The 27441-nt window shown below is 43.5% G+C and overlaps 2 protein-coding genes across 5 annotated transcripts in view; both read right to left on the bottom strand.

Annotated features, from left to right (window-relative positions):
• The window catches only part of LOC100495056 (cytochrome P450 2K1-like), a 30520-nt gene extending 19954 nt beyond the window's left edge, over nt 1-10566 (bottom strand). The window contains exons 1-3 of one of the 3 annotated variants that reach the window (XM_002933596.5): nt 10463-10561; nt 8315-8531; nt 168-364 (exon numbers count right to left, since the gene is read on the bottom strand). In XM_002933596.5, coding sequence (XP_002933642.2) covers nt 168-350 — 183 coding nt within the window. In that variant the 5' untranslated portion in view covers nt 351-364; nt 8315-8531; nt 10463-10561. Of the gene's footprint in view, nt 1-167; nt 365-8314; nt 8532-10462 lie in introns of all 3 variants that reach the window. The other 2 variants (XM_031903037.1, XM_031903038.1) reach the window with 2 other exon arrangements.
• Nucleotides 10567-15434: 4868 nt separating this feature from the next.
• LOC100491773 (cytochrome P450 2K1) overlaps nt 15435-27441 on the bottom strand; it is a 36922-nt gene continuing 24915 nt past the window's right edge. The window contains exons 3-9 of one of the 2 annotated variants that reach the window (XM_002933575.5): nt 21530-21679; nt 21044-21204; nt 19866-20039; nt 18365-18512; nt 17615-17799; nt 16913-17054; nt 15435-16813 (exon numbers count right to left, since the gene is read on the bottom strand). In XM_002933575.5, the coding sequence (XP_002933621.3) occupies nt 16632-16813; nt 16913-17054; nt 17615-17799; nt 18365-18512; nt 19866-20039; nt 21044-21204; nt 21530-21679 (1142 nt within the window). In that variant the 3' untranslated portion in view covers nt 15435-16631. The remainder of the gene's footprint in view (nt 16814-16912; nt 17055-17614; nt 17800-18364; nt 18513-19865; nt 20040-21043; nt 21205-21529; nt 21680-27441) is intronic. The other variant, XM_031903032.1, reaches the window with a different exon arrangement.

Consider the following 27441-nt stretch of genomic DNA (forward strand, 5'->3'; position numbering starts at 1 on the left):
AGCCAAAGGTGACAGATTCGCTCATCACTACCCGTCAATGGTTGCTATGGGCTGCTGCCCATTTGTAAATATGTCCAGTGTTTATAAATGAGCCCCACTGACTTTTATTTTGTAACTTAATTAAACCCAACAACAATAACTGTTATTTACCTGATCCAAAATATTACCTCTAAGTATGTTAAATACGGTCTCTTCAGATTTATATTGTGAATATTCCCAATGATTGGTAAGGGCTTCGGTCCAGGTGGGAAGTTCTTGGAACTGTCCCTTTTCTGCCTATAAAGTGTAATTGCCACAATGAGACACAGCGCCACCGCCAGAAGCACCGTAACTGGGTCCCCGAGGAACATGGTCGCGGCTAAATCTGCAACGGAAAGAGAAGAACAATAAGAAGGACATGGAGGCGGCTGTTACTAAAGCCGGAATCTCTGGTACAGGTATCGGACCCCTTATCCAGAAACCCGTTATCCAGAAAGTTCTGAATTACGGAAAGGCCATCTCCCATAGACTCCATTGTAATCAAATAATTCACATTTTTAAAAATGATTCCCTTTTCTCTGTAATAATAAAACAGTACCTGTACTTGATCCCAACTAAGATATAATTACCCCTTATTGGGGCAGAACAGCCCTATTGGGTTTATTTCATGGTTAAATGATTCCCTTTTCTCTGTAATAATAAAACAGTACCTGTACTTGATCCCAACTAAGATATAATTACCCCTTATTGGGGCAGAACAGCCCTATTGGGTTTATTTCATGGTTAAATGATTCCCTTTTCTCTGTAATAATAAAACAGTACCTGTACTTGATCCCAACTAAGATATAATTACCCCTTATTGGGGGCAGAACAGCCCTATTGGGTTTATTTCATGGTTAAATGATTCCCTTTTCTCTGTAATAATAAAACAGTACCTGTACTTGATCCCAACTAAGATATAATTACCCCTTATTGGGGCAGAACAGCCCTATTGGGTTTATTTAATGGTTAAATGATTCCCTTTTCTCTGTAATAATAAAACAGTACCTGTACTTGATCCCAACTAAGAAATAATTACCCCTTATTGGGGCAGAACAGCCCTATTGGGTTTATTTAATGGTTAAATGATTCCCTTTTCTCTGTAATAATAAAACAGTACCTGTACTTGATCCCAACTAAGATATAATTACCCCTTATTGGGGGCAGAACAGCCCTATTGGGTTTATTTAATGGTTAAATGATTCCCTTTTCTCTGTAATAATAAAACAGTACCTGTACTTGATCCCAACTAAGATATAATTACCCCTTATTGGGGCAGAACAGCCCTATTGGGTTTATTTAATGGTTAAATGATTCCCTTTTCTCTGTAATAATAAAACAGTACCTGTACTTGATCCCAACTAAGATATAATAAATCCTTACTGGAGCCTAAACAATCCTGTTGGGTTTATTTACTGTTTAAATAATTTTATTAGCAGACTTAAGGTTGGAGATTCGAATTACGGAAAAACCCCTTATCTGGAAAACCCCAGGTTCGGAGCATTCTGGATAACGGGTCCCATACCTGTATAACGTCACGTGACTTTGGAAGAAATCCACAAAAATATCTTACAATGGAAATACACATCTTTACTTCTACATGAGAAAAATAAATGATAAATACATCCGCATTCTCAGGGGCCCATTCATGAAACCACGTTTTGTTTTGTTTTTTTAGAAAAAAATGTATTGTTTCTCATTTTTAGAACTTTTCGTTATGACCACGATAATAGCGTTAAAATTGCACAAATTTTTTGTGGTTTTTGTTAACTTCCACAAAAAAGTTGTATTTTTCACAAAGACTACGACCATTTCGGAATTCGTTCAAGCTTCGGTATGGTGACTTTCCTTGGGCCAGGTTGGAGCTGCAGAGTGCCATTGAGCCCTATGGGAGACTTTCCTTGGGCCGGGTTGGAGCTGCAGAGTGCCATTGAGCCCTATGGGAGACTTTCCTTGGGCCGGGTTGGAGCTGCAGAGTGCCATTGAGCCCTATGGGAGGCTTTCCTTGGGCCAGGTTGGAGCTGCAGAGTGCCATTGAGCCCTATGGGAGACTTTCCTTGGGCCGGGTTGGAGCTGCAGAGTGCCATTGAGCCCTATGGGAGACTTTCCTTGGGCCGGGTTGGAGCTGCAGAGTGCCATTGAGCCCTATGGGAGACTTTCCTTGGGCCAGGTTGGAGCTGCAGAGTGCCATTGAGCCCTATGGGAGACTTTCCTTGGGCCAGGTTGGAGCTGCAGAGTGCCATTGAGCCCTATGGGAGACTTTCCTTGGGCCAGGTTGGAGCTGCAGAGTGCCATTGAGCCCTATGGGAGACTTTCCTTGGGCCGGGTTGGAGCTGCAGAGTGCCATTGAGCCCTATGGGAGACTTTCCTTGGGGCGGGTTGGAGCTGCAGAGTGCCATTGAGCCCTATGGGAGACTTTCCTTAGGCCGGGTTGGAGCTGCAGAGTGCCATTGAGCCCTATGGGAGACGTTCCTTGGGCCAGGTTGGAGCTGCAGAGTGCCATTGAACCCTATGGGAGACTTTCCTTGGGGCGGGTTGGAGCTGCAGAGTGCCATTGAGCCCTATGGGAGACTTTCCTTGGGGCTGGTTGGAGCTGCAGAGTGCCATTGAGCCCTATGGGAGACTTTCCTTGGGCCGGGTTGGAGCTGCAGAGTGCCATTGAGCCCTATGGGAGACTTTCCTTGGGGCTGGTTGGAGCTGCAGAGTGCCATTGAACCCTATGGGAGACTTTTCTTGGGCAAGGTTGGAGCTGCAGAGTGCCATTGAGCCCTATAGGTGACTTTCCTTGGGCCGGGTTGGAGCTGCAGAGTGCCATTGAGCCCTATGGGAGACTTTCCTTGGGCCGGGTTGGAGTTGCAGAGTGCCATTGAGCCCTATGGGAGACTTTCCTTGGGCCGGGTTGGAGCTGCAGAGTGCCATTGAGCCCTATGGGAGACTTTCCTTGGGCCGGGTTGGAGCTGCAGAGTGCCATTGAGCCCTATGGGAGACTTTTCTTGGGCAAGGTTGGAGCTGCACAGTGCCATTGAGCCCTATGGGAGACTTTTCTTGGGCCGGGTTGGAGCTGCAGAGTGCCATTGAGCCCTATAGGTGACTTTCCTTGGGCCGGGTTGGAGCTGCAGAGTGCCATTGAGCCCTATGGGAGACTTTCCTTGGGCCGGGTTGGAGCTGCAGAGTGCCATTGAGCCCTATGGGAGACTTTCCTTGGGGCGGGTTGGAGCTGCAGAGTGCCATTGAGCCCTATGGGAGACTTTCCTTGGGCCGGGTTGGAGCTGCAGAGTGCCATTGAGCCCTATGGGAGACTTTCCTTAGGCCGGGTTGGAGCTGCAGAGTGCCATTGAGCCCTATGGGAGACGTTCCTTGGGCCGGGTTGGAGCTGCAGAGTGCCATTGAGCCCTATGGGAGACGTTCCTTGGGCCGGGTTGGAGCTGCAGAGTGCCATTGAGCCCTATGGGAGACTTTCCTTGGGGCGGGTTGGAGCTGCAGAGTGCCATTGAGCCCTAAGGGAGACTTTCCTTGGGCCAGGTTGGAGCTGCAGAGTGCCATTGAGCCCTATGGGAGACTTTCCTTGGGCCGGGTTGGAGCTGCAGAGTGCCATTGAGCCCTATGGGAGGCTTTCCTTGGGCCAGGTTGGAGCTGCAGAGTGCCATTGAGCCCTATGGGAGACTTTCCTTGGGCCGGGTTGGAGCTGCAGAGTGCCATTGAGCCCTATGGGAGACTTTCCTTGGGCCGGGTTGGAGCTGCAGAGTGCCATTGAGCCCTATGGGAGACTTTCCTTGGGCCAGGTTGGAGCTGCAGAGTGCCATTGAGCCCTATGGGAGACTTTCCTTGGGCCAGGTTGGAGCTGCAGAGTGCCATTGAGCCCTATGGGAGACTTTCCTTGGGCCAGGTTGGAGCTGCAGAGTGCCATTGAGCCCTATGGGAGACTTTCCTTGGGCCGGGTTGGAGCTGCAGAGTGCCATTGAGCCCTATGGGAGACTTTCCTTGGGGCGGGTTGGAGCTGCAGAGTGCCATTGAGCCCTATGGGAGACTTTCCTTAGGCCGGGTTGGAGCTGCAGAGTGCCATTGAGCCCTATGGGAGACGTTCCTTGGGCCAGGTTGGAGCTGCAGAGTGCCATTGAACCCTATGGGAGACTTTCCTTGGGGCGGGTTGGAGCTGCAGAGTGCCATTGAGCCCTATGGGAGACTTTCCTTGGGGCTGGTTGGAGCTGCAGAGTGCCATTGAACCCTATGGGAGACTTTCCTTGGGCCGGGTTGGAGCTGCAGAGTGCCATTGAGCCCTATGGGAGACTTTCCTTGGGGCTGGTTGGAGCTGCAGAGTGCCATTGAGCCCTATGGGAGACTTTCCTTAGGCCGGGTTGGAGCTGCAGAGTGCCATTGAGCCCTATGGGAGACTTTCCTTGGGCCGGGTTGGAGCTGCAGAGTGCCATTGAGCCCTATGGGAGACTTTCCTTGGGGCTGGTTGGAGCTGCAGAGTGCCATTGAACCCTATGGGAGACTTTTCTTGGGCAAGGTTGGAGCTGCAGAGTGCCATTGAGCCCTATAGGTGACTTTCCTTGGGCCGGGTTGGAGCTGCAGAGATCCATTGAGCCCTATGGGAGACTTTCCTTGGGCCGGGTTGGAGTTGCAGAGTGCCATTGAGCCCTATGGGAGACTTTCCTTGGGCCGGGTTGGAGCTGCAGAGTGCCATTGAGCCCTATGGGAGACTTTCCTTGGGCCGGGTTGGAGCTGCAGAGTGCCATTGAGCCCTATGGGAGACTTTTCTTGGGCAAGGTTGGAGCTGCACAGTGCCATTGAGCCCTATGGGAGACTTTTCTTGGGCCGGGTTGGAGCTGCAGAGTGCCATTGAGCCCTATAGGTGACTTTCCTTGGGCCGGGTTGGAGCTGCAGAGTGCCATTGAGCCCTATGGGAGACTTTCCTTGGGCCGGGTTGGAGCTGCAGAGTGCCATTGAGCCCTATGGGAGACTTTCCTTGGGGCGGGTTGGAGCTGCAGAGTGCCATTGAGCCCTATGGGAGACTTTCCTTGGGCCGGGTTGGAGCTGCAGAGTGCCATTGAGCCCTATGGGAGACTTTCCTTAGGCCGGGTTGGAGCTGCAGAGTGCCATTGAGCCCTATGGGAGACGTTCCTTGGGCCGGGTTGGAGCTGCAGAGTGCCATTGAGCCCTATGGGAGACTTTCCTTGGGGCGGGTTGGAGCTGCAGAGTGCCATTGAGCCCTATGGGAGACTTTCCTTGGGGCGGGTTGGAGCTGCAGAGTGCCATTGAGCCCTATGGGAAGGTTTCCTTGGGCCAGGTTGGAGCTGCAGAGTGCCATTGAGCCCTATGGGAGGCTTTCCTTGGGCCAGGTTGGAGCTGCAGAGTGCCATTGAGCCCCATGGGAGACTTTCCTTGGGCCAGGTTGGAGCTGCAGAGTGCCATTGAGCCCTATGGGAGACTTTCCTTGGGCCAGGTTGGAGCTGCAGAGTGCCATTGAGCCCTATGGGAGACTTTCCTTGGGGCGGGTTGGAGCTGCAGAGTGCCATTGAGCCCTATGGGAGACTTTCCTTAGGCCGGGTTGGAGCCGCAGAGTGCCATTGAGCCCTATGGGAGACTTTCCTTGGGGCGGGTTGGAGCTGCAGAGTGCCATTGAGCCCTATGGGAGACTTTCCTTGGGGCTGGTTGGAGCTGCAGAGTGCCATTGAGCCCTATGGGAGACTTTCCTTGGGCCAGGTTTGAGCTGCAGAGTGCCATTGAGCCCTATGGGAGACTTTCCTTGGGCCGGGTTGGAGCTGCAGAGTGCCATTGAGCCCTATGGGAGACTTTCCTTGGGCCGGGTTGGAGCTGCAGAGTGCCATTGAGCCCTATGGGAGACTTTCCTTGGGCCGGGTTGGAGCTGCAGAGTGCCATTGAGCCCTATGGGAGACTTTCCTTGGGCCGGGTTGGAGCTGCAGAGTGCCATTGAGCCCTATGGGAGACTTTCCTTGGGCCGGGTTGGAGCTGCAGAGTGCCATTGAGCCCTATGGGAGACTTTCCTTGGGCCGGGTTGGAGCTGCAGAGTGCCATTGAGCCCTATGGGAGACTTTCCTTGGGCCAGGTTGGAGCTGCAGAGTGCCATTGAGCCCTATGGGAGACTTTCCTTGGGCCAGGTTGGAGCTGCAGAGTGTCATTGAGCCCTATGGGAGACTTTCCTTGGGCCAGGTTGGAGCTGCAGAGTGCCATTGAGCCCTATGGGAGACTTTCCTTGGGCCAGGTTGGAGCTGCAGAGTGCCATTGAGCCCTATGGGAGACTTTTCTTGGGCAAGGTTGGAGCTGCAGAGTGCCATTGAGCCCTATGGGAGACTTTTCTTGGGCCGGGTTGGAGCTGCAGAGTGCCATTGAGCCCTATGGGAGACTTTCCTTGGGCCGGGTTGGAGCTGCAGAGTGCCATTGAGCCCTATGGGAGACTTTCCTTGGGCCGGGTTGGAGCTGCAGAGTGCCATTGAGCCCTATGGGAGACTTTCCTTAGGGCGGGTTGGAGCTGCAGAGTGCCATTGAGCCCTATGGGAGACTTTCCTTAGGCCGGGTTGGAGCTGCAGAGTGCCATTGAGCCCTATGGGAGACGTTCCTTGGGCCGGGTTGGAGCTGCAGAGTGCCATTGAGCCCTATGGGAGACTTTCCTTGGGGCGGGTTGGAGCTGCAGAGTGCCATTGAGCCCTATGGGAGACTTTCCTTGGGGCGGGTTGGAGCTGCAGAGTGCCATTGAGCCCTATGGGAAGGTTTCCTTGGGCCAGGTTGGAGCTGCAGAGTGCCATTGAGCCCTATGGGAGACTTTCCTTTGGCCAGGTTGGAGCTGCAGAGTGCCATTGAGCTCTATGGGAGACTTTTCTTGGGCAAGGTTGGAGCTGCAGAGTGCCATTGAGCCCTATAGGTGACTTTCCTTGGGCCAGGTTGGAGCTGCAGAGTGCCATTGAGCCCTATGGGAGACTTTCCTTGGGCCGGGTTGGAGCTGCAGAGTGCCATTGAGCCCTATGGGAGACTTTCCTTGGGCCGGGTTGGAGCTGCAGAGTGCCATTGAGCCCTATGGGAGACTTTCCTTGGGGCGGGTTGGAGCTGCAGAGTGCCATTGAGCCCTATGGGAGACTTTCCTTGGGCCGGGTTGGAGCTGCAGAGTGCCATTGAGCCCTATGGGAGGCTTTCCTTGGGCCGGGTTGGAGCTGCAGAGTGCCATTGAGCCCTATGGGAGACTTTCCTTGGGCCGGGTTGGAGCTGCAGAGTGCCATTGAGCCCTATGGGAGACTTTCCTTGGGCCGGGTTGGAGCTGCAGAGTGTCATTGAGCGCTATGGGAGACTTTCCTTCAGCCGGGTTGGAGCTGCAGAGTGCCATTGAGCCCTATGGGAGACTTTCCTTGGGGCGGGTTGGAGCTGCACAGTGCCATTGAGCCCTATGGGAGACTTTCCTTGGGCCGGGTTGGAGCTGCAGAGTGCCATTGAGCCCTATGGGAGACTTTCCTTGGGCCGGGTTGGAGCTGCAGAGTGCCATTGAGCCCTATGGGAGACTTTCCTTGGGCCGGGTTGGAGCTGCAGAGTGCCATTGAGCCCTATGGGAGACTTTCCTTGGGCCGGGTTGGAGCTGCAGAGTGCCATTGAGCCCTATGGGAGACTTTCCTTGGGCCGGGTTGGAGCTGCAGAGTGCCATTGAGCCCTATGGGAGACTTTCCTTGGGCCAGGTTGGAGCTGCAGAGTGCCATTGAGCCCTATGGGAGACTTTCCTTGGGCCGGGTTGGAGCTGCAGAGTGCCATTGAGCCCTATGGGAGACTTTCCTTGGACCAGGTTGGAGCTGCAGAGTGCCATTGAGCCCTATGGGAGACTTTCCTTGGGCCGGGTTGGAGCTGCAGAGTGCCATTGAGCCCTATGGGAGGCTTTCCTTGGGCCAGGTTGGAGCTGCAGAGTGCCATTGGGTCCAATATAGGGGTTATAGGTGCCCTTTAAAATCTTTACCTTTGGGTAGGAAAACTCTTACAATTTCTACTTGAAGTCACCAAGGAGTTCAGCCTTGTGGTTTCATATGGGTCATGGAACTCCAAGGTGACTTCTAGTAGTAGTATGGGGTGTGGTCTTGCACGTCTGTCTGGGGTCTTCATTCGTGGCCACTAAAGGTTTACACTAATACTTTCATGCAGAAATATAAACAGTTTTTCACTAACCTGGGCACATTTATACATATTCCTTCACACTCCCACCCAAGCCCCCTAACGTCCCAGCAGCTCCCAAACACAGCGGGGTACAAAGTGGGCACAGACGCACATACAACAAACATGGAGATTTTCCTACAATACCCACCTCCTTCCTCTCTCTCCCGCTGTCAGAATGACAAGTAATGACAAGTTCTTTTTAGCTCTGTGGATCTTTACACCTGGGATCAGTCTCAGAATTCTTTCTGATCAGCCCAAGGCTTGAATTCCCTTGTGACTGCTTCTGGGGGAATCCTCTGATTTACTCGGAATGGGGCTGATCCGGAGCCCTGGGGGGGGGGCTCACAGGGAGAGTAAGCAATTGGCTATAAGGGAACAAAGGGGCAGAATAAGAGACACAGAGGTATATTCCACCTTGCAGCCTTGTGCCTTTATATGGTCCCAGAACCCCTCAGTGACTGTTATATCCTTATCATTTACAGTAGGGGGTACATTATCCCTTATAATATATGAGTGATACTCAGAGTTCCCTGTATAACTCAGCCTGCAGCCTTGTGCCTTTATATGGTCCCAGAACCACTCAGTGACTGTTATATCCTTATCATTTACAGTAGGGGGTACATTATCCCTTATAATACATAAGTGATACTCAGAGTTCCCTGTATAACTCAGCCTGCAGCCTTGTGCCTTTATATGGGGGGCACAGAACCCCTCAGTGACTGCTAATATCCTTATCATTTACAGTAGGGGGTACATTATCCCTTATAATACATGAGTGATACTCAGAGTTCCCTGTATAACTCAGCCTGCAGCCTTGTGCCTTTATATGGGCACAGAACCCCTCAGTGACTGCTAATATCCTTATCATTTACAGTAGGGGGTACATTATCCCTTATAATACATGAGTGATACTCAGAGTTCCCTGTATAACTCAGCCTGCAGCCTTGTGCCTTTATAATGCCTCATTGCCTGCCCCATCCCCCATGGAATATACTGTACAGGGCAATTACAGTTAAGTCTGGAAGCTGTAAGACATTCCCTGGGGCACAATGGAGAGGGAGGTGTTGCTGGGAGCATTTAAACTAACGTACATAGATGGTCAGGTTTCAGCATTTGTACATTATTAGTGATGAGCAAGGCATTGATTTGCATCAGTGAATTGTTTTGCTTAACTGCGGCAAAAATTTGGTGCGAAAAAATTTGCTGAGACAAAAAAGTCTCCAAGACAAAATTGTCGAAAAATTTGGAGTAAGAAAAAAAAGCTGCATGTAAAAATTGTTGCGCGGAAAAAAAAGTCGCCTATTGACTCCAATGCATTTTGCTATTTTACTGTACATTATACATGCTGGGGCTCATTTATAAACACTGGGCAAAGTTGCACCTAGGCAGTAACCCATAGCAACCAATCTGTGATTCGATTTTTCCAGCCAGCTGCAGGTACAAACATCTGATTGGTTGCCATGGGTTACTGCCCAGGTGCAAATTTGCCAAGTGTTTATAAATGAGCCTCAGCATGTATAATGTGTTTGTGTAAGATGGGGTATTAAGGGCAGGTAGTCTGCGCACCATACTGCAACACGATGTAATGTAAGTGGAAACAAACTTGCCCAACTACACTGTAGCAAAGTTCTTCTCAAAATCATTGCGAGTCAGTGGATGTAAGTGCCAGTGGGAGTCCTCACAGTGTAATTTAAGGTTGTTGTTCCATGTTATATAAAATGGGGGTGTAGACAAGGGTTACATGGGGAAAGTTAGCCTTTAAAAAATGTTTTTTTTTGGAACCAAGGGTTCTGGGGCAATTTGTAATTGGTCTTCATTTTTTATTATTAGTAGTTTTTGTTTTTTTTTAGTTATTTCTATTTTTGTTCAGCAGTTCTCCAGTTTGGAGCTTCAGCAGCTCTCTGGTTGCTAGGGTCCAAATTACCTTAGCAACCATGGAGTGGTTTGATAAAGAATTTGCTATATGAATAGGTGAGGGCCTGAATAGAAAAATAAGTTATAAAAAGTAACAATAACAGTAAAACTGGAGCCTCACAGAGCAATAGATTTTTTTTTTTGGCTGCCGGGGTCAGTGACCCCCAGTTGATAGGTGCAAAGAGTTAGAAGAAGAAGGCAAATAATTCAAAAACTATAAGAAATAAATAATGAAGACCAGCTGAAAAGTTGCTCAGAATGGGCTAGTCTATAACATACTAAATGATTCAACAATAATTATACAGTAACATATTATGTTATATATTTATGAGAAATTCTGTGCAAACCCACAATCCTGAACCCACAGTGTGTTTTCTCTTACATTAGTGAGTGGCGCAGAGACAGAACGCTGCTGGTTCCTCCTCTCGACCCCCTGAGATTCCACAGCAGGTGATTCTCCCCCAGGATCAGAGCCAAAAAGCAGAGATCTGCCCTCCCCCATTGCTTTATGTATGAGTTAGCCCCGCCCACAGTGGATGAACTGCTCTTACACTGTAAATAAATGCTGCAGTTTTATAACTTGGGGGGGGGGGGGGGGTAACGACCGGCAGCTATAGGTCACGTTGCAAACTAGATAAGTATTAACCATTGTGCTTAAATCCGATTGGGTTATTTGTACACATTGAGTTCCAGTTACAGGGCAAAGGAATGTGGATATTCAGCTCCTGCATGAAAGGGTTTGTTGCTGGGGTGGGGGGGATAACAGGACCCACAGCACTACTTAGGCAGCAACCATCTGAAATAAGTAGGGGTGGGATTAATACAGTGCACTGGTCACAACCTATAACCCCAGCCTGGCCCTAGGACAAGGAGAACTAAAAAAACTAAAAATAAATATAGGATAGGATTGCGGACATTTATATATAGATCCTGTACTTCAGAGTTGTCACAGGGGGTCCCATTTTGGATTCTGTTAGAAGTGTCAGTGACACTGCACATGCTCAGTGCAGCTGCTGAGAAGCTGAGCTTAGGGGTTGTCGCAAATTATCGAGCAGAAAACTAGATTTGCCTGTCAAAGGAGTTGGTGCTACAGGGCTGGTGATTACTTTTCTGATGCAAATTGCACTGGCTTCAAAGCTGCCATTTACTAATAACTGAGCATCAAACCGACATGTGGTAGCCGCATTTAGCAAATTGTTCCCCAATTCGCTAATTTTTCGTGACATTTATATTTCAAATTTACAGTATATTGTGCCATTTATATTCTATATATACAGGATAGTGTGCCATTTATATTCTATATATACAGGATAGTGTGACATTTATATTCTATATATACAGGATAGTGTGACATTTATATTCTATATATGCAGTATAGTGTGACATTTATATTCTATATATACAGGATAGTGTGCCATTTGTATTCTATATATACAGGATAGTGTGCCATTTATATTCTATATATACAGGATAGTGTGCCATTTATATTCTATATATACAGTATAGTGTGCCATTTGTATTCTATATATACACGATAGTGTGACATTTATATTCTATATATACAGGATAGTGTGACATTTATATTCTATATATACAGGATAGTGTGACATTTATATTCTATATATACAGGATAGTGAGACATTTATATTCTATATATACAGTATAGTGTGACATTTATATTCTATATATACAGTATAGTGTGACATTTATATTCTATATATACAGTATATTGTGCCATTTATATTATATATACAGTATAGTGTGACATTTATATTCTATATATACAGTATAGTGTGACATTTATATTCTATATATACAGTATAGTGAGACATTTATATTCTATATATACAGTATAGTGAGACATTTATATTCTATATATACAGGATAGTGTGCCATTTATATTCTATATATACAGGATATTGTGCCATTTATATTATATATACAGTATAGTGTGACATTTATATTCTATATATACAGTATAGTGTGACATTTATATTCTATATATACAGTATAGTGAGACATTTATATTCTATATATACAGTATAGTGAGACATTTATATTCTATATATACAGGATAGTGTGACATTTATATTCTATATATACAGGATAGTGTGACATTTATATTTTATATATACAGGATAGTGTGACATTTATATTCTATATATACAGGATAGTGTGACATTTATATTCTATATATACAGGATAGTGTGACATTTATATTTTATATATACAGGATAGTGAAGAGAGTGCTCTCCCATGACACAATTGGCCACCTCAGGGCACCTGTCACGCTCGGTATTCCAAAACCCAGAACTAATGCCAAGCTTCTGGTCTGAGCAATGAGAAATTGGACAAAGCACCACTGAACAGAAAGTGGGGGCTTCACTCTGCACAAGGAAGCAAAGAAAAAGAATACCTTCTGACTGAGGAACCAGGTCAGAGAGAATGCTGGGACAAAGGTAGGTAATTCTGGAGAAAAAAAAAGGTTTACTTATTCTTTAAGTAGTAAATTAGACACTGGGGGAGCAGAAAGAAGCTGTGGGCATCCCCTCTGCGTCACTGGACCCACTAGACCCCCAGGTACCATCGCAGCAGCCCTGCGCCCCCGATTTCACCTCTGAACTAGTTGGTTGAATCTAACAGTCAAGTTGTTGCCTATAAAATGCTTCTCTACTGACTTGATGTCATGCACTTTATTTATTAATTTATGTACTATGGGATTCATATGCACCTTCGTTGTACCTAAAGTTTCTAAGGTGCATCATTTGTTGAATTGTTTAAGTTATTTTTTTCATTATAACAATTTTTTATGTGGTTTTTCACTTTTTTTATGATTTTATATAATTTGTGCTGAGTGGAGGGCTATTTGAGGGCCCTGTAAGGTGTATAATTCAAGTTTTTCTGATATATTATATGCTTGTTATAGGGTTAAATGGTAGCCCGAAAAATGTATAAATTAAATGTAGGGGGTATATAAAGGAAATGACACGAACATGCCACAACTCCTCTGATGAAGCACTCAATAGTGCGAAACGCGTTAGGAGTGGGCACTATGAGGCACTGGGATGTACTTTTCCACTGTTTGGTATAGTATGCTTTTGAATAGTTTGTTTAAATTTTGAGCCAATAAATGGTTGTTTATTTCACTGAATAACTTGTTGATTAATTGTATACTGCTTCAGGGCCTATCAGTGGGATATAACTTAGGTTCTCTTTCTTAATCTATTTTCTTATTAATTGCTTATTATATCATAACTGCATTTTAATTAGGATACAGTAGATCTTTCCAAGTCTGATATGTTGTTGTAATATTTATATATTCTTTTAAAATATATATATATATATATATATATATATATATATATATATATATATATAATATAGATATAATTGTTTAGCCATCAACATGAATTTATGCAGCTTATTTAGACAATTACAGGTATAGGATCTATTATCTGGAATGCTTGGGGCGTACAGTTCCCCCCAGATAAGGGGTCTTTCCATAATTCGGATCTCTATACCTAGACAGTATACACCCCCTTTTCAACATCAGCCCCGGGATTTGGAAGAATAAAGATAAATGGAAGAGGGTCGCTCTCGTACATTATGGCACCTCCCAGTGATTGTACCTTTCCTTCTCCTTTAATCAAGAAATATACATAGTTTCTGCTATTTCCGACACTGAACAAGAATATGAAGCCAGTTTTACTTCCTGTCACTTCCTGTTACTTAATGTCATAGTGATCATACATCTCTACTTTGTACACCATTCTTTACAGCATCAGCGTCATCAGCCAGTCCGACCCTGGTTTCGCCATTGGCGGATTGTTTCGCGAAATGGATGACAAAATTTACAGTGGAAAAATGCCCCGCACGTCTAAAAATTGTCGTCGGCGTCAAAAAAGAATAGTCGCGGGCGTCAAAAAAATAGCCGTACGACAAAATAATAGCCGCAGGCGAAAAAATAATAGCCGCAGGCGAAAAAATAATAGCCGAGAGACAAAATAATAGCCAGGCATGGATTCACGGCGAATTTCCACGTTTCGCCATTGGCAGATTGTTTTGCGAAATGGATGAAAAAATTTGCTGCGGAAAAATTCACCGCACGTCCAAAAATTGTCGTCGGCGTCAAAAAAGAATAGTCGCGGGTAGTGATGAGCGAATCTGTTCCGTTTCGCTTCGCCGAAAAATTCGCGAATCTTTGAAAAGATCCACGAAACGTCGAAAAATTCGCGAAACGGCGAAAATGTCGTGCGACAAAAAAATTGTCGCCCGCGGCTATCATTTTGTCGCGCGGCTCTTGTTTCGTCGCCCGCGGCTCTTGTTTCGTCGCCCGCGGCTCTTGTTTCGTCGCCCGCGGCTCTTGTTTCGTCGCCCGCGGCTCTTGTTTCGTCGCCCGCGGCTCTTGTTTCGTCGCCCGCGGCTCTTGTTTCGTCGCCCGCGGCTCTTGTTTTGTCGCGCAGCTATTATTTCGTCGCCCGCAGCTATTATTTTGTCGCACGGCTATTGTTTCGCCGCGCGCGCTCTTGTTTCGTTGCCCGCGGCTCTTGTTTCGTCGCGCGGCTCTTGTTTCGTTGCCCCCGGCTATTATTTTGTCGCGCGCTATTGTTTCGTCGCCCACGGCTATTATTTTGCCGCCCGCGACTATTCTTTTTTGACGCCGGCGACAATTTTTGGACGTGCAGCGAATTTTGGACGTGCAGCGAATCCATGCCTGGCGAAACTTTTCGCCCATCACTAGTCGCGGGCGTCAAAATAATAGCCGCGGGCGACAAAATAATAGCCACGCGACAAAATAATAGCCAGGCATGGATTCGCGGCAAATTTCCGTGTTCCGCCACTGGCGGATTGTTTCGCAAAATGGATGGAAAAATTTGCAGCGGAAAAATTCACCGCACGTCCAAAAATTTATGTCAGCATCAAAAAAGAATAGTCGCGGGCATCAAAATAATAGCCGCGGGCGGCAAAAGAATAGGTGCAGGCGACAAAATAATAGCCACGGGCGACAAAAGAATAGCCGCGGGCGACGAAACAAGAGCCGCGGGCGACGAAACAAGAGCCGCGCGACAAAATAATAGCCGCGGGCGACAATTTTTTTGTCGCACGACATTTTCACGGAACAGATTCGCTCATCACTAGACATAAACACTCCTCTGAAACAACATTCCCCAGTGCCAATCTCAGAATTATATGTAATTGCTAACTCTGTGTACAGCACAGGCCAAAGTCTATGGACATTCTGTCTGGAACATTTCCCAATAGGTTTGTCGGTTGGCTGCCCTTCGTGAAGCCTTTCTTGTATGGGTTCTGATTACCGTTTCACTCGCGTTCGATTTATTTATCTTGGAACGAGGTAAATGTAAATCAGTCATTTATTGAAAAACCACATTTTAGAATAAATTGACAGAATTTAGCTTTAAATAAAACTCAAATACATGCACCTATAGAAAGTGCTGCCTTGAATGCTTGGGAACTGGAACACCATCCCCCAAAAATACCTGTATGTGAAACATTAAGATATAATTGTTTAGCCATCAACATGAATTTATACAGCGTATTTAGATAATTACAGGTATAGGATCTATTATCTGGAAAGCTTGGGGCGTACAGTTCTCCCCAGATAAGGGGTCTTTCCATAATTCGGATCTCTATACCTAGACAGTATACACCCCCTTTTCAACATCAGCCCCGGGATTTGGAAGAATAAAGATAAATGGAAGAGGGTCGCTGTCGTACATTATGGCACCTCCCAGTGATTGTACCTTTCCTTCTCCTTTAATCAAGAAATATACATAGTTTCTGCTATTTCTGACACTGAACAAGAATATGAAGCCAGTTTCACTTCCTGTCACTTCCTGTCATAGTGATCATACATCTCTACTTTGTACACCATTCTTTACAGCGTTGGCGTCAACTGTTTCCAGCGGATGGTGTAAAATAAAACACCTTTATATTACGATATAAATTTGCCATTTATTTTACATTGTTGTTAATATCAGAATTATTTCAACCATTTTATTATTTAATCCTTATTTTCTAAAAACTAGAAAGTTAAACTGGTCCTTTTTTAAAGGAAAACTATACCTTCAGAATAAATAAAAAACCAGCAGATAGTAAGCAGCCTGTTAAAGAATATTACCAAACTCCAATATATATATATATATCAGTATTGCCCTTTTCCCTTGAGCCGCCATTTAGTGACGGGCTGTGTGCTCCCTCAGAGGTCAGCTGACAGGAAGTGATGCAGCTCTAACTGTAACAGGAAGTAGTGTGGCAGCAAAAGACAGAACTTTGTCAATTAATTGTCTTATGTAACCTATGTATGTGTGCCTTGGCTTGTTTTTTTGCAATGTAAATCCTATGATCCCAGGGGGCGGCCCTTAGTAATGAAAATGGCAATTTCCTGTTTTGGATTACCCAATGGCACATACTAGTAAAAAGAGTATATTTTTATGAAAAGAGTTGATAAAGATGAAGCCGGGTTTTACATATGAGCTACATTGAGACCTAAATTGTTCAGGGGGATAGTTTTCCTTTAAGATTTTGATTGTTCAGGCGCGGGGAATGGCACAGATCATGCCCTCCAGTGGCACGCTTGTGAATCCCACATCGGAAGATAAATTAATGTTGGTGACACCGGGCGGTGGGCGGAAGGAGAATTTCTGTAGAAGGCTTGTGAAGAATATGAACAGCTCCATTCTTGCCAATATCTCTCCTGGGCAAGCTCTGCGGCCTGTAAACCCAACAAAAAGCCCATTGAGCTTGAATGCCACACTGGCCGGGTATTTAAAGACTGATAACTATACACTGTGTATATGAATATTCTCAGTACCTGCTGAAAATGGCATAAATGCTTCTTTCTTCAGAAAATTCCCCTCGGAATCAAGGAAATGATTTGGGTTGAACTCTTCGGGTGCATCAAACTGGGTCTTGTCTTTCAGAACAGAAGACAGCAATGGGATGATATAGGTGCCCTAAATATAGATTTAGAAACAGGTGATTAACTTCTTCTAAAAATCTTCATTTTGTGTAGAAGGATTGGAATGAAGTCATCACTTGTGAAAAAGGGGAGGGGCTGTGAGTAGGCTCTATGGCCAGGAAGTAGGAAGTAGGGAATGTAATCTTGCAGTTCACGGAAAAAGCTTGTGAGCTAAATGTTACTAAAGATCTGGATTAAATAGAACTAATAATGGGTCAAAAGTAGGCTCAAGGCACAGATCAGCAGAACAATGGGAAGGGAGCAAGATAGCAGCTCCCAGTAGGTATCAGAATAGCACTCAATAGTAAGAAATCCAAGTCTGGCTTGGGACTCCTCCAGTTACATGGGAGTAGGAGAAACAATAGGTTAGCTGAAAGCAGTTCTAATGTGTAGCGCTGGCTGAAAACTCAATAGTAAGTGATCCAAGTCTGGCTTGGGACTCCTTGAATATAAATGCCCCACAAAAGTACAACGTTAGTTCTTTTATAGATGTTGTCAAACGTTACAATTGGGCTCATACTGCAATAGTATAATAGTATCCCATTTAAAACTTACTTTTGGAATAAAATATCCTTTGAAGTGCACATCTCTGGTTGTCTCGTGTGGTACATTGAGTGGAACAATATCAGCAAATCTTAAAATTTCGTGAATAACAGCATTTGTGAAGGGCATTTGTGTGCGGTGACTGTAGGTGGGGTGCGCCGATCCAATTACTCTTGATATCTCATCATGGACCTTTTCTTTATAAGGGAATTAAGGCAGTTAAGTGGTGTTCTGAGTATATTGTCCCATACACTTCCATTTATTAAGCGCAACTTAACCCTTTTCCCTACATTTTTTCATTCTCTGTTTCTCTCTGTCATCCTTTGACTATTAAGACTATAAGTATGTTTTCTCCTACCCACAATCCTCACTTTCCTCTCCTGAATCTTTCCCCCCTTTTACCAATGCACTATTCCCAGGAAAAACTAATATGTCACTACAACTCTACAAAGATATTTGTAAGCCCCAAAATGGTCAATTCCTTTCATAATCTCAAACTTGATGATCTTCTCAAAGAACGCTCTCAAAGGACATGGAACAAGTACATCAAATGTATAAAATTCTGATGTTGAGTAAAACATTAATATTGTTATGTGAGTATGTGCCACTAGTGATCCATTCTAAGGATACCAAAGAGGCTTTCCATCTAAGTACGATCAGTAGATCTACTCATTTCATTGGCTCTGACAACAGAGAACAGGGCACCAAACTAGGTGGTAGGACCATTATACCCATTATAAAGATACGTCTTTTAAAAATTACCCTGAATATCTGGATACTTTATCATCAAAAGCAGAGCCCATCGGAGGGCGGTAGATGTCGTTTCCACTCCTGCTGAAAACACGTTCCTTACAAGTCTGACCAAGTTTTCATTATGAAAGTATGACTTTGTCTCTGGGTGTTTTGCTTCCTGTAGAATAATATTACATTTATAAAAAAAAGTGTATGTCAAACAATTATTTTTTAGAAAAACCTTGCAACTAAGCACTGATATCAGTTTAGGCTGGGATATTTAGACTTAAGCAAGTATGCCCTACACATAAAATGAATGTACAGTGGTAGAACATTTGGAACATTCTTTGGAAAATACACTGTTTGCAAACGTACAAATGTAAATGGGTTCAAATTACCAACAGGACACAGGAAAAGGAACCCCAGTCAAAGTTATCACAACCCATTTTACCACCAATGATAGACATGATAGAGAAATGTCATAGCTAATTATTATTATGATAGGTATAGGACCCATTATCCAGAATGCTCGGGACCTGGGGTATTCCGGATAAGAAGTCTTTCCGTAATTTGGATCTCCTTACCTTAAGTCTACTAAAAAACTATGTTACTATGTAAATTCTGTATTATTTGATTAAAATGGAGTCTATGGGAGACGGGCTTTCCGTAATTCGGAGATTTCTGGATAATGGGTTTCCGGATAAGGGATCTGATACCTGTATTATTAATACATGTATGGGATCCCTTATCCGGGGTCGACCCCCCACCCAACCCTAACCCACTTGCTCCCAACCTGCATCTACTAAATCCCATAGGTTTCGGGCTGACCTACACATCATATCTAGCCAATCCCATTGGATTTCCAAGGCTAAAGCTGCCATGTTTTTTCCAACTGTTCTGCCAGAACAGCATATCATAATCTAAACCTGACAACAAATAGCATTTCTATCTGCTATTATTATCTGTAATTTATCATTTCAAAAATATGTATTATTAATAGTATATTAATATGGGAGGGCTTCTGCTCATATTAGGGTTAACTTATGTAGCCATTGACAGAGGCAAGAGGATATCAGTCAATAGCAACCATGCTGGTTGCTGGGCAAAGTTTCATGAGTGGGCAAAAAGCTACAGTAAGTTGAAATCTAACTGCTGGGGATATGAGGCAAAATCCAGTTTAGACAAGGGACTAAGCTTAGATAAATAAAAGGATGACAGAACATGGAATGGATGCCTATTAATGACACCCAGGACTGTCAAATACACATGTATAGCATGAATATTCCTGCAATGGTGTAGGGAGCAAACAAAGCAGAATACACCTGGGGACTAGTGATGAGTGAATATTTTTGTCAAGTATGAATGAAATTCCACATTTCGCCATTGGGGGTTTTGTGAATTTTTTGCAATTTTGTACATTTTTCAGAAAGCAAATTTTTCAGATTCCCTCATCACTACTGGGGACCAGCGCTACAGGAGGCAAGGGATTCAGTCAGGCTCCCATGACAATTATGTTACAAATGTTATTCACCTCTTTTTGTCGTGCCAGGAACGCGTCAATGAAACTCCTCTGATCATGGATATCTAAATTTTTTTGATGTTCCACAAATGTTCTCCTAACAAATGCATAGAGTTCTTTCATATTCCTCTCAATTGTTTTGTGGCAACCGGGTAGAAATCCAAGGGCAGGAAACATATTATAAATCTAAATACAGAGGGGGAAAAAACACATCAACATCCATTTTAATTAAAGAATACACGTTCTCTCTGCCTCTACTGCAATTACATCTAGGCCATCAATAAGACCAATGACAATAATCAAAGTTACTTACCCTATCCAGTTCATGGCACTCTGTTCCATAACTATTGGGTAGAATTAGTATTTTTAAAGAGTAGAACTAATTTATGTATGTTTTGTTATTATTATTATTTTTCTTTAACAAGCATTTATAATATTTTGCAAGCATGTGTTGGAAAACATCCCTGTTGATAACCCACCTGAACAAGTTTCCAAAGGGTTTATAGAGGTTGATATTAAGAAGAACTACCTGTTGTAGTCTTTGGTTTCATTTGAACAGTGGAACCTCCCACATATTGGCTTCCCTGTCCCTAACCACTGGGCCAGGATGGAAGCTGGAAAGTTCCTGATGAATTATTACTTGACTTCCATGATGTTTTTACAAAATCCCAACAACTTTATTGACAGTTTAGGGCCACTACAGCTCAGTCCTTCCTTTTAAGCCTTTCAGTTTTATAATTTCCAGGCGTGAGCTCTTGCTTAAGTACTGAGATTTGTCCCTGGCCGTTGCTTCTCCTGGCTTTTGCCCTACCTTGTCCTGGCTGATTCTATTTGATCCTGCTTTGGTCTTGTTTCCATTCCTGCTTTTCCACCTGCCCCAGTCTGTCTTGTTTCTCCACTCACTTCATCCTGTTCTGTTAAGATCTTCTTTTCTATGTCTAGCTTCTAATTTGTTTTGATCTGCTCCTTGTTTCCTATCCATTTCTTTTGGATTTCCCCCTAAATACCTTAAACCCGGTAGAAGTTAAGGAGGCATGTGGATTGATAAGAAGTAGGACATTAGATAATGAACATTGAGCTACTGTGAACGTTGTATTTATTAAATGAGCAATGATCAAGTATGTGCATGTTAGAACCAGTTTTAATCTAAATGAAATGGACTTCTATACCAAATTATAAAGGAAAATTACCGTAACCATGGGAGATCCAAGAAGTTTAACATATTCACTGTTCAAATTAAGAAGTCTAAGAAATACTGGGTCTTCATACTCCATGCGATGTCCAAGTAATATTGCCACAATGATGTTGGCCACTGATGTAATTAATATGGTGGAGTTATCAAATGGCTTCCCTGGAAACAAAAACAACACTGACCAACATATATAGAGAAAGCAATCCAATTGTCATAAATATCATTATTCTACATATGACCCTTTATCTGAATTGTTATTTGGTATAAATTGGTGCCTTAGCCACATGGAGTCTTGTAAGGTTCCAAAAGAGCTAGAAATCACATTATTAAGTCAGATTATTTCCCGTATGTCAAAGGAGGGACTTTAGAAATAGGCAAATCAATAAAAGAATCTTTTGATTGGTTACTATTACTAAACTTCCTTCTGTTTGGAGCCTTTTTCACATATTCCATATAAAATTTTGACATTTAATTCATACAACACCTTTAAAAGATGCAAAATATTGAACCAGGTAACTGCATTCATGAGTAATTTTCTCTTCTATGGTGCTCTTGCCCATCCCAAAGTCTTTCAGGGTCGTGATAGTAAATCTTCTCATCGCTTTCCAGTTTTCTCCATTTGAAAATGTGATCCCTAAAATGAATTTCAGGTTTCAAAGACAACAAACAAAAAAGTAAAGTAAGAGAGAACCATCACTATTATTCACTTAGTTGCCCAGGGGTGTGCATAATCAAACAATTAATCAAAAGAAAAGAAAGAAAAAGTGATCCATGGATTGAATTACCTTAGCACCACCCTCTGGTGAGTCAATTCTGAGACCTCATGAACGATGGAATAAAACTTAACCTTTAATAAGTAAAGTAAAAAGGTATGTCCCACTAACTAAAACAGGGGCGTGGCTCAGTCATGCCCTAAGTATTATATACAACACACTCAGCCCTGGAATGAGTATTGGCTCAAGAGCAAGTCGTGGTGGAGTCTAGGTTAAAAGGTACTAGACTGCCCAATTCATTCGCCCCCCCACCTTTCAACGACTCCCTCTTCCACCGTCCCACCCCCGGCAATCAACAACCTCAGTGCATCAACACCTGCCTAAAAGTTAAAAGAATGCACCTGATGCGCGTTTCGCTCAATGTGGTCAAGCTTTATCAAAGAAAATAAAAAGAGTTGATTAAAGTCTCAACGCCTAGTTTTGGCAAAAACTTTAAATTTTCTATTGGATTTCAAAAAATAGATCTAGTCAATATAGTTTGTATCTTTGTTTCTACCACTATTGGTTTATGATGTTCTGGATTTAAGTTTTTCCTCCTCCGTAGCGATGAGCTAATTAGTTCCGCCTGGCATGGACTTGCAGCAAATTTCCACATTTCACCATTGGCGAATAGTTTTGCAAAACTTAAGTGAAAATTTGCAAAAATTTGTCGCCCATCAAAAAAAATGAATGAATTACTTACTGTAATTAATTAATTACATCAATGGGTGCTGTCACGTAATAATGGGAGCGGTTGCGGCAAAATAGTCAAGGTCACATCAAAAAAAGATAAGGGCGACAGAAAAGTCACATGATAAATGCTTTTGTGGATCTTTCGCCATTTTGTGAATTTTCCTGTAGTTTTGCTCATCACTACTCGTTCATTAATGTCATTGTACGAAGACAGAATTGAACAGATCCTCATCCAGTTTACTGTTATTTTTCGAATGAAAGAGTGAATGATGTGAAAAAAAGGTTGTAATCAGTAATTTTATTGTTGTGGTTTTAGAGTTTTTGAAACCACAACAAACCACTTTTCCACTTAAACCATAAATGTCTAGTCATTTATTAAAAGATCTGAATTAAAAAAGTACAAACAACAAAAAAACCTCTAAAACAATGAAGCAAAGAAAAATCTTCCATTTGTAAAAAGAGGATATCTGCCATTCATTTCTGCATGATCCCGACAGCTTTTAGATGGTGTTTTTTTATTTCAGATTTCATGCAGTTTTATTTCAGATTTCAATGGCCAAAATTTTATTTTTCTACAACAAAATTGGAATTTTGTGCAAAAAAAAGGAATCATAAAAAAAAAAAATTGAATGTTAATAAATACCCACTTCATATATATCTGTTATCTCATTGTATCAGTATTGTCCCTTTTGGGAGTTGTGACTAGCCAAGTTTGAGTTGGGTAAGAACCAACAAGGTCATATCTTCCAAAGGGTTGGTCAATCTTGTTATTATTATTATTATTATGTTGGGTTGAAAACCCCAACATACTGTTCTTCGACTTTAGCTTATTCTTCCGCTTCTTCTTCTTCTTCTTCTTCTTCTTCTTCTTCTTCTTATTCTTAGCACCCCCCATTTTCTAAACGCTACTCCTCCTACAGTTTTAGGGGTACAACACCCAAACTCCCCACACATCTTCGCCCAATAGCGGAGCAGGTTGCTTGTGCTTTTCTAAGCGATCCGGCCCCCCGTCTTTTTGTGGCGCCCCTTCGAACACCCCAATTTTCCCATTGACTTTAACAGGGAAGATTTTCAAACTGCTGCCACTCTTACAGCTTTGAAGCTACACCCCCCAAACTTGAATAACATAATCATGGGGTCACTCCGAATAAAGCAGCAACATTTGTTGGATGACCCCAAAGTGGGAGGGGCCAACAACAGCCAATCAAATTTTAATCATTGACTTTAATGGGGAAATTGAAACTGCTGCCAATCTTACAGCTTTGAGGCTACACTCCCCAAACTTGAATCACACAGTCATGGGCTCAGCCTGAATGAAAATATGATGATTGCTGGATGCCCAAAAGTGGGCGGAGCTATGAACCGCCAATCGGATTTTACCTATTGATTTGGCAGAAATCCAACCTGCTGCCAGTCTCACAATAATAACGTCGGGGTCCCCAAACTTTTTACACTTGGTCACTAGGGGACTGCAGTTTAAGTTTTGAAAAGTGGGCGGAGCCACCAACAGCCAATCAAATTTCACCTATTGATTTTTATTGGTTTGATGCCAGATTTTCCAAACTTTGCAGTCAGTCACTGGGTGACTACGCATTCAAGTTTTTAAAAAAAACAAAAAAAACCCCCCGCAAAGTGGGAGGGGCCAACAGCAGCCAATCATATTGTACCCATTGACTTTTATGGGGAAATTGAAACTGCTGCCAAACTTACAGCTTTGAGGCTACACTCCCCAAACTTGAATCACATAGTCATGGGCTCAGCCTGAATGAAAATATGATGATTATTGGATGCCCAAAAGTGGGCGGAGCTGTGAACCGCTAATCGGATTTTACCTATTGATTTGGCGGAAATCCAACCTGCTGCCATTCTCACAGTAATAATGTCGGGGTCCCCAAACATTTTACACTTGGTCACTAGGGGACTGCAGTTTAAGTTTTGAAAAGTGGGCGGAGCCACCAACAGCCAATCAAATTTCACCTATTGATTTTTATTGGTTTGATGCCAGATTTTCCAAACTTTGCACAGTCAGTCACTGGGTAACTACGCATTCAGGTTTTTTTTTTTAAAAACCTGCAAAGTGGGAGGGGCCAACAGCAGCCAATCATATTGTACCCATTGACTTTTATGGGGAAATTTAAACTGCTGCCAATCTTACAGCTTTGAGGCTACACTCCCCAAACTTGAATCACACAGTCATGGGCTCAGCCTGAATGAAAATATGATGATTATTGGATGCCCAAATGTGGGCGGAGCTGTGAACCACCAATCAGATTTTACCTATTGATTTGGCGGAAATCCAACCTGCTGCCGTTCTCACAGTAATAACACCGGGGTCCCCAAACTTTGCAGAGTTGGGCACCAGGTAACTGGGTTCAAGGTAAGAAAAAGTGGGTGGAGCCCAACAGCCAATCAGAGTTTACCTATTGACTTTCAATGGGGAAATTCAATCTGCTGCCATTCTCACAGTACTAACACCAGGATCCCCAAACTTTTCACAGTTGGTCACTAGGGGACTGCAATTTTAGTTTTGAAAAGTGGGCGGAGCCACCAACAACCAATCAGATTTCAAATACTGATTTTTATTGGTTTGTTGCCAGGGTTCCCAAACTGGTCAGACACTGGGTGACTACGCATTTAAGGTTTTTAGTATTTTTGTAAGTGGGTGGAGCCACCAATAGCCAATCAGATTTTACCTATTAACTTTAAACGGGGAAATTCAACCTGCTGCCATTCTCACAGTATTAACACCAGGGTCCCCAAACTTTTCACAGTTGGTCACTAGAGGACTACAGTTTTAGTTTTGAAAAAGTGGGTGGGGCCACCAACAGCCAATCAGATTTCACCTATTGAATTTTATTGGTTTGATGCCAGAGTTCGCAAACTTTGCACAGTCAGTCACTGCGTGACGTTGTACTCAAGGTTAGAAAAAGTGGGCGGGGCCGCCAAAAGCCAATCACATTTCTTTCATTGTTTTCAGTGGGAAAATTTTAACTGCTGCCATTCTCACATGTTTAATGTCAGGGTCCCCAAGCTTTGCACAGTTTGTCACTAGGTGACAAAGTTCCAAGTTTAGAAAAGTGGGTGGGGCCAACAACAACCAATCAGATTTCACCTATAGACTTCATATGTTTAAATTTAAACTGCTGCCATTCTTTAAATATTAATACTAAGGTCTCCAAACTTTGCAGAGCTAGTCGCCTGGTAACTGCGGTTCAGAGTTAGAAAAAGTGGGTGGAGCCAACAACAGCCAATCAGATTTTACCTATTGATTTTCAATGGGAAATTCAACCTGCTGCCATTCTCACAGTATTAACAACAGGGTCACTAGGGAACGGCATTTTTAGGTTTTAAAAAGTGGGTGGAGCCACCAACAGCCAATCAGACTTCACCTATTGAATTTTTTTGGTTTATATTTAAAATGTTGCTTTGCTCACACTATTTATGTCAGGGTTCCCAAACAAGTGGGAGGAGCCACCAACAGCCAATCCATTTCCACCCATTAGATTTCACTGGTTTATATTTAAACTGATGCCATTATTTAAATATTAATTCCAGGGTTGTTAAAGTTTCCAGAGTTAGTCACTGGGCATTTACCATTCAAAGTTAGAAAAAAGTGGGCGGAGCCACCAACAGCCAATAACATTTCACCTATTTACTTTCAATGGTGAAGTGTAAAATGCTGTCAGTCTCACAATGAATGCCTGAGTCCACAAAAATTACAAAGTTGGTCACTGGGGGACTGCAGTTCAAAAATAGGAAAAGTAGATTGGGTCACTAACAGCCAATCAGATTTCATCAATTGAATTTTATTGGTTTAAATTTAAAATGTTGTCATTCTCAAACTATTTATGCCAGGGTGCCCACTGTTTGTCACTGGGTGACTCAAGGTTAGAAAAAGTGGGCGGAACCACCAATCACAATTCACCTTTTGACTTTTATTGGTTTAATTGCTGTCGTTCTTTAACTATTAATCCTAGGGTCCCTAAACTTCGCAGAGTTAGTCACTGGGTAACTGCAGTTCCAGGTTAGAAAAAGGGGGTGGAGCCACCAACCGCCAATCAGATGTCGTTGACTTTCAGTGGGGAAATTTAAGTTGCTGCCATTCAGACACTATTAAAACCAGGGTCCCCAAACTTTGCACAGTGGTTTTTACTGTATAACTGTGGTCCAAGGTTAGAGAAAGTGGGTGGAGCCCATTCAGTGACTTCATGTTTTTCAACCCAACATGAAGTTTGTTCTCAAACTTCCCTTTCTAGTTATTATTATTATTATTATTAATAACATCTATATCTATAAAGCGCCAACATATCCCGCAGCGCTGTACAATAAGTGGGTTACATACATTGGACATACAGAGTAACATATAAAGCAACCAATAACCGATACAGGAGGTGAAGAGAGCCCTGCCCAAAAGAGCTTACACTCTACAAGGAGACATACAGAGTAACATATAAAGCAACCAATAACCGATACAAGAGGGGAAGAGGGCCCTGCCCAAAAGAGCTTACAATCTACAAGGAGTAACATATAAAGCAATCAATAACCGATACAAGAGGGGAAGAGAGCCCTGCCCAAAAGAGCTTACACTCTACAAGGAGACATACAGAGTAACATATAAAGCAATCAATAACCGATACAAGAGGGGAAGAGAGCCCTGCCCAATAGAGCTTACACTCTACAAGGAGTAACATATAAAGCAATCAATAACCGATACAAGAGGTGAAGAGAGCCCTGCCCAAAAGAGCTTACACTCTACAAGGAGACATACAGAGTAACATATAAAGCAATCAATAACCGATACAAGAGGGGAAGAGAGCCCTGCCCAATAGAGCTTACACTCTACAAGGAGTAACATATAAAGCAATCAATAACCGATACAAGAGGTGAAGAGAGCCCTGCCCAAAAGAGCTTACACTCTACAAGGAGACATACAGAGTAACATATAAAGCAA

This window comes from Xenopus tropicalis, chromosome 5 (assembly GCF_000004195.4).
Source record: "Xenopus tropicalis strain Nigerian chromosome 5, UCB_Xtro_10.0, whole genome shotgun sequence".
NCBI lineage: Eukaryota > Metazoa > Chordata > Amphibia > Anura > Pipidae > Xenopus > Xenopus tropicalis.